Source organism: Cricetulus griseus, chromosome 7 (genome assembly GCF_003668045.3).
Source record: "Cricetulus griseus strain 17A/GY chromosome 7, alternate assembly CriGri-PICRH-1.0, whole genome shotgun sequence".
Taxonomy (NCBI): Eukaryota; Metazoa; Chordata; class Mammalia; order Rodentia; family Cricetidae; genus Cricetulus; species Cricetulus griseus.
Window position 1 is genome coordinate 84,424,026 of NC_048600.1, and position 5,504 is coordinate 84,429,529.

At 55.2% G+C, this 5,504-nt stretch overlaps 2 protein-coding genes across 2 annotated transcripts; one reads left to right on the plus strand and one right to left on the minus strand.

Moving 5' to 3' along the window:
* The first annotated feature begins 6 nt into the window (after positions 1 to 6).
* CUNH17orf107 (chromosome unknown C17orf107 homolog) lies at positions 7 to 3,026 on the plus strand. The gene is made up of 3 exons (XM_035447498.1): positions 7 to 1,812; positions 1,925 to 2,134; positions 2,229 to 3,026. The coding sequence occupies exons 1-3, from the start codon at positions 1,747 to 1,749 to the stop codon at positions 2,520 to 2,522; spliced, it is 570 nt and encodes a 189-aa protein (XP_035303389.1). The 5' UTR covers positions 7 to 1,746; the 3' UTR covers positions 2,523 to 3,026.
* Positions 691 to 5,012, minus strand: Chrne (cholinergic receptor nicotinic epsilon subunit). The gene is made up of 12 exons (XM_035448126.1): positions 4,967 to 5,012; positions 4,598 to 4,767; positions 4,471 to 4,515; positions 4,258 to 4,367; positions 3,992 to 4,147; positions 3,462 to 3,562; positions 2,970 to 3,170; positions 2,776 to 2,890; positions 1,459 to 1,573; positions 1,199 to 1,385; positions 1,006 to 1,112; positions 691 to 930 (listed from the first exon to the last, which is right to left on the minus strand). Exons 1-12 carry the CDS (start codon positions 5,010 to 5,012, stop codon positions 775 to 777), a joined length of 1,509 nt encoding a protein of 502 aa, XP_035304017.1. The 3' UTR covers positions 691 to 774.
* Positions 5,013 to 5,504: the final 492 nt, after the last annotated feature.

The window sequence follows — 5,504 nt, forward strand, 5'->3', positions numbered from 1 at the left end:
TGGGGGGGGTCACTGGGCCCTGGGTTCTGGGGGGTCACCAGCCACTCCAGAGGCAGGGACCATGTCCTCATTTTCTGAAAGCACTTTAATGATTCCCCTCCCCCCAGGTCCCAGGGAATGGAGGAGGGACCCCACAGCCAAAACATTCCTTCTTTCCCACCCTCCCCCAGCCTCTCCCCCTTCCCTAGAGGGAGAGCTCAGCGCTCCCACCCTCCATATCCCCTTGCTTGCATCTGTATATAGTGTGAGCAGCAAGTAGCCCTTCCTTCCTGTATCCTTTCTCAATGTAGTGGCCTTGGAAACCCGTTTGTTAATAAAGACAATTAATTCAACCAGCTCCCACCATGGTTTTCTCTCAGTCCTGAACGCTGTCTTTCCAGGGAGCACTTTCAGAGTGGGAGATGCAGAGGGTGGAGGAGAGGAATTGGATCTGTGGAGGAAGTCTCATGGAGATGAAGTGAGGTGATGGTGCTAGGCCAGGAAACCTAGAAGACATGACAGAGAAGGCCAGGGCATCGGCTGGCCGTCGGTCGTAAACCTGTGGGACACTTTACCAGCTCCAGCAAGGCAGGGCAGAGTTCTGGCTTCAGGGTTCCTATGTCTAAGTCTGTGCAAAGCCCCATTGGCTATCAACTAGGTCAGATGGATCACAGGAGCCAGGAGGTAGTGACAGTGAAGCAAGGCAAACTCTGTCCTAGAGGTTATTTTATTGTCAGCCTGTTTTCAAATTCAACTTCTTGCAGGGGGAGGGGTGAAGTGGGTGCTGGCGCAGGCTCATGGTTGGATACACGGTGGGTAAGGGAGATCAGGAACTTGGTTGAAGTAACCCCCAAGGAAGATGAGGCAGGAACCGACGCTGAAGAGTACCAAAGCTGCCCAAAAGCAGACGTTGTCGAGGGCCTTCCCCATGCGCACCCAGTCGGACACTTCCTGTGAGACACAGCTTAGCAACAGGGAGGGAAGGAGGGCACCGCCAAAGCGCCACTCTCCCTCAACCTAACCCACCTCTCCGTTGGCTTCCTGGTCTCGTGTGCTCTCAGCCACAAAGTTTACAGCATCCACACAACAGCGGATTTCAGGGGCTGCAGCACCCAGGTTCTGACAGAGGGCGGCTGAAAGAGCGCCACCAACTACTGGGTCATTAAAGAGCATCGCCAACTCGAGTATGTGCCTTTGACCCACAAACAGCAGTGCTCACCCGTCCAAGTCCCATGCCGATGCCTCTGCCCCTCGAACACGAGCTCACTCCGCGGCTTTTTCAGGATGAGCTCCTCTGCTCGGAGCAGAAGGCCCACAGACGAGGCGCGCCTAGCCGGCGAGGCAGCTCGAGGAGTCTCAGGGGGTGGGCTCGAGCCCAGGAGGCGTGGCAGTAGCTCCAATAAAATCTGTGGCCAGGGTAGAGATAAATTCCAAGCCCGCCTCCCACCCTGGGCTGTCCTTTACTCAACCAGCGCTTACTTGGCGCAGCCGAGGGGATGTGGCGTGAGTGGTCGGCGTCCGTAAAGACACGTTGAGCACGATGACGCAATTCATAACAATGAGCGTGGCAACCACCATGACGAAAATAAGATACCTGAGATACCCGGGAGGCATGATGTCACAGCATCCCACTAAACAGGAGAGGCTGTTGGCTGTCTTTCTACTTCACAAACAACTCCACGCAAGTGGAGGAGTTACTTCACCTTGCTACCCCTCCACGACGCCAGTATTGTCCCCGCCCTTCTGCACCTACCATCTGTTGCAGCCATGAAGGGGACTCCCAGCAACTTGGACACCCTGCTGTGGGTCTACCATTTCCACAGCTCCACCGAGGTGAGAGTAAGAGAATGGCCCACCCAAAGGCGGCATCTGGAGAGGTCTCCAGCGCCTGCTGCTGTGACCCGTTCCATGTGACCAGACCACTCCACTACCCCTGCTTCTCCAGGTGGCCCTACAGCCTCCGCTTCTATCTTCCCTGGAACTTGCTGTGGCCGCAGCTCACGAATATCTGGTGCAAAGGTTCAGAGAACTTAAGTCCCAGGAGTCCCTGGAATCGGATAAGCCGGATAAGCCGCCAGCCCAGAAGGCCACCTTAGGGCTGGTGCTAAAGGAAGCTGCGACCAGCATCGTGAGCTTTGGCGCCACCTTGTTAGAGGTGCAGCCCTGGGGAGTTAAGGGATGGGAAGAAAAGGGGGAGAGGGCTAGGCCAGCAAAAGCAGAGACCTTTAGCCCCTGTGCCCCCAATGCAGATCTCCGCCCTGTGGCTACAGCAGGAGGTGCAGCTACTGGACAGCAGCGTCGGGGGCCTGGGCCCAGGCCTGGACACTGGGAATCCAGGGAGGGCGCTGGCCCGTGTAGCCCGGGCTGCAGGGCAGGGGATTCGGCAAGCTGGAGCAGCAGCTGGTGCAAGTGTCCGGTATCTGATCCAGGGGGCGTGGCTGTGCCTGAGCGGACGTGGTTTGCAGGGGTCCACCTCATCCCTGCAACAAACCCTATGCCAGCTGGGCCTTGGGGTCCCCGGGAATCCGGTGCGTTCGGAATAAGGGGTGTGGCACGAGTCAGAGGAGGTGGGATTGAGGATATACTGAGCCTTACTGACCTCTCAACAGAGATACTCGGGAGACCTCAAGGTGGCATCCAGCAGCAGTGAGGAGAACGGGGGACCAGATAATCCAACATTGTCCCAGCCCCACCCTGTGTCCAAATAAAAACCCAGAACGGGACAACTGCAAGTCCCCTAGACCAGCCTTCTTTGGATCTGCCCTCCATGCTGGTACCCCATCTCTGTGGGATTACCTGCCCAGCAGTGGCACGCTTAGAGACGTCTCTGGAATTTTCTGGGCAATTAGGAACAAGAAGACAGTCTGGGCTAGCAGGACATTGATTGAGACCGTGCATTTCTGGCCACCGGCTAGAGGGAACATACTGTGAGAGGCATCCCAAGGAGCGAGGCCAACCTGGGGTTTAGGAGACAGGGGTCACCCCCTTACCCTGCGCAGGCAGGAAGTAAGCGAGCAGCACTAAGCCGGAAATGAGCACACACGGTACAATGATGTTAATGACGTAAAAAAGCGGCTTCCGGCGGATGATGAGCGTGTAGATGATGTCAGTTTCTCTAGGGACTTCTGCGGAGCTTCCCTCATAGTGGCGAATCATGCCTGGGCAGTAGTCGATGGCCCATTCTCCATTCTCTGCAGGACACGGGGTGCAATCAGACCAAATACCTGCAACTCCAGGCTGAGTGCGTCGGTGCAGCTGTCAGGGCCCAAGTGCACCTCTTGGACCCTGGGCTGTTAGCATGGGGAAGTATGGGCAGAGATGGGCATTCCTGGTAAGGGTGTGGAAAAACCTCAAGTGAGGAGAGGGGCCTAGTGTGACAATTGAGAGTGACTTCAAGAAGAGCAAGCTTGAGTTGTATGCCCCAAGTCCCCTCCTTGGACCTCATCTGGGAAAGGATTTGGAGAAAGGGATAACCCCTTCACCCGTAAAAGCTTCGGTGTCGATCTCAATGTTGTCGATGGCCTTGCCACTGTCATCCACCGCAAAGATGAACTGCACCTCTTCAGCATTGTAGGTCTGGGAGCTGTGAAGCAGAGCCAGGCTTCACCCCAGAAGCTGGGGCCCTCCTTAGTCCTGCCCCGGAAGCTTGAGTCTGGCAGGCAACTATGGCTCTACTCTCGTCCATACCCCCAGCACATCTGCTTCCAGCTCTACTGCCTTTTTGGTCTGGCTTGGTTGCAACAAGGGCTTGCCATGCTGTCCAAGGAACTCCTAGACTCAAGTGATTTTTACGCCTCGGTCTTCCTGAGGAGTAGCTGGGACTATGGGATAAAACTAACACCAAGAAGCCTGCGCACCCCTACTGCAGACCCAGGTTGAGGCACTCACTCCAGTGCCTCACTCCACCACCTGCACAGCCCTTCCACAGAGACGCCCACCTGCTCCTCCACATCAGTCCCTGTCCCCTGCTCTAGCCCCCTCTCAATCTCCTGCTTGAAGTGAGACTCCCCACCGAAAAATGAGAGAACAGTTCTGCCAGTCGAAGGGGAAGTAGGTGACCTCCACCGCGCAGGTGCTGTGATAGATGGCTGGGGGCAACCAGGTCACATAGCCTCCCTCGCTGACCAGAACATTGCAGTCATAGGCCACTCCAAACTGCCCATCGATACTGTGGAGACCAAGTTTTTCACAGTATTGAAACGAGCACTGAACCTATTCCACCAACAAAGTCCTCCCAAACTGTTCTCCTTGCAGCCTGGCCTCTTGGCCAATCCTTACTTGTTTTCCAGAACAATCTCTGGCAGCCATACATGTTCTGAAGGGACCCTCAGGGTTTCCACCCCTGCAAAATCGTCCTTGCTGAAGTTCAGTCGGTAGTCATGCCAGTCCTAAGCAGTAGAGGATAGAAGGCTGTGTGCTCTCCATCTCCCACCTGGTAGGAAGAAAGGGGTTGGCCGGTCACCCTCACACTGCTCCCCAGATCTGACTCACAATTCCAATCCAGACGTTGGTGGTCAGAGTCTCCTCCTTCTCGTTCTACAAGAGGAATGAGTCTGTCTGAATTCAGGAGTTAGGGCTAGAAGTGAAGGTGCAGGCATAGGAAGGGGGGTTAGCTTACCAGTGAGATGAGGTTGGTTAGGGTGACCTTGAGGGTGATGGTAACAGTGTCCTCAGGCCTCCTCACTGGCCGGCTTCCTGGGTCATACTTGTCGAAGAGATGGTGATACAGGCTAAGCTCTTCATTCTTGCCCTCGCTTCTGCCTGTGATATGCCGAGAACGAAGGGTCACTAGACATGAAGCAACAGCCTAAAAGGTTTCTCTCTGCCCCCTGGGCCTGTGCAGGCCTCCTGTGTTTATCTTTCTGGGTTTCTCCTAAACCAACAATAGTGCACCTGGGGACCAAGTACCATCTCAGTCTACACCCTGGTCTCAGTCTTTCCCCTTGTCCCTTCAGGTTGGTATATGGATCCACCTGGCTTCCCCTACCAAGTAGTGCCAAGAGAAGCAGGGCACCAAGCAGAGCTCTTGCCATCCTGCTGTCTGGTTCTCAGAGTTATTCTGAGATTTGACAGGCTTGAGGGGCAGGCCATGGTGCCTGGGTGAAGGGGAGGAGGGTGTTAGTTCCGGGCTAGGTTAGGGGACTGTCACCTAATCCTCTATCCTTGCTGTAGCTGAGGACAGTTTGGCTGCTTCCAGAGGCAGCTGCCCCATCCTGTCCCTTGCCCACCCCATCCCAGCATCCTTTGCCTGGGCTTTAGCCAGCTTTGTTAGCCACAGACCTGATACCTCATGAGAGAAGCAGGCCTCTAATAACAGCGAAACCACAAGCCTTTGGGGTAGGCTTCAGTGTAGAACTCCCTTTCTCAACACACTGGTATCCTCTGTGTGCCTGCCCTGTATCTGTGATTCTGACTAATATAGCCGAGGCAGAGAACATCCATGCCTCCCATACTACGCCTGTCTGAATTAGTTTTTTTTGCTTGTTTTTTGAGACAGGGTTTCTGTATGCTGTCCTGGCTGTCCT

What these genes read in the sequence shown, in the direction of transcription:
- CUNH17orf107 (XM_035447498.1), top strand. Translation starts at nt 1,747, where the DNA reads ATGAAGGGGACTCCCAGCAACTTGGACACCCTGCTGTGGGTCTACCAT. An exon ending in ATTTCCACAGCTCCACCGAG is followed by an intron (nt 1,813 to 1,924) that starts GTGAGAGTAAGA and finishes CTGCTTCTCCAG; the next exon opens with GTGGCCCTACAGCCTCCGCT. An exon ending in TTGGCGCCACCTTGTTAGAG is followed by an intron (nt 2,135 to 2,228) that starts GTGCAGCCCTGG and finishes CCCCCAATGCAG; the next exon opens with ATCTCCGCCCTGTGGCTACA.
- Chrne (XM_035448126.1), bottom strand. Translation starts at nt 5,012, where the DNA reads ATGGCAAGAGCTCTGCTTGGTGCCCTGCTTCTCTTGGCACTACTTG. An exon ending in GCTTCTCTTGGCACTACTTG is followed by an intron (nt 4,768 to 4,966) that starts GTAGGGGAAGCC and finishes CTTCATGTCTAG; the next exon opens with TGACCCTTCGTTCTCGGCAT. An exon ending in TTACTTCCTGCCTGCGCAGG is followed by an intron (nt 2,891 to 2,969) that starts GTAAGGGGGTGA and finishes TGTTCCCTCTAG; the next exon opens with CCGGTGGCCAGAAATGCACG.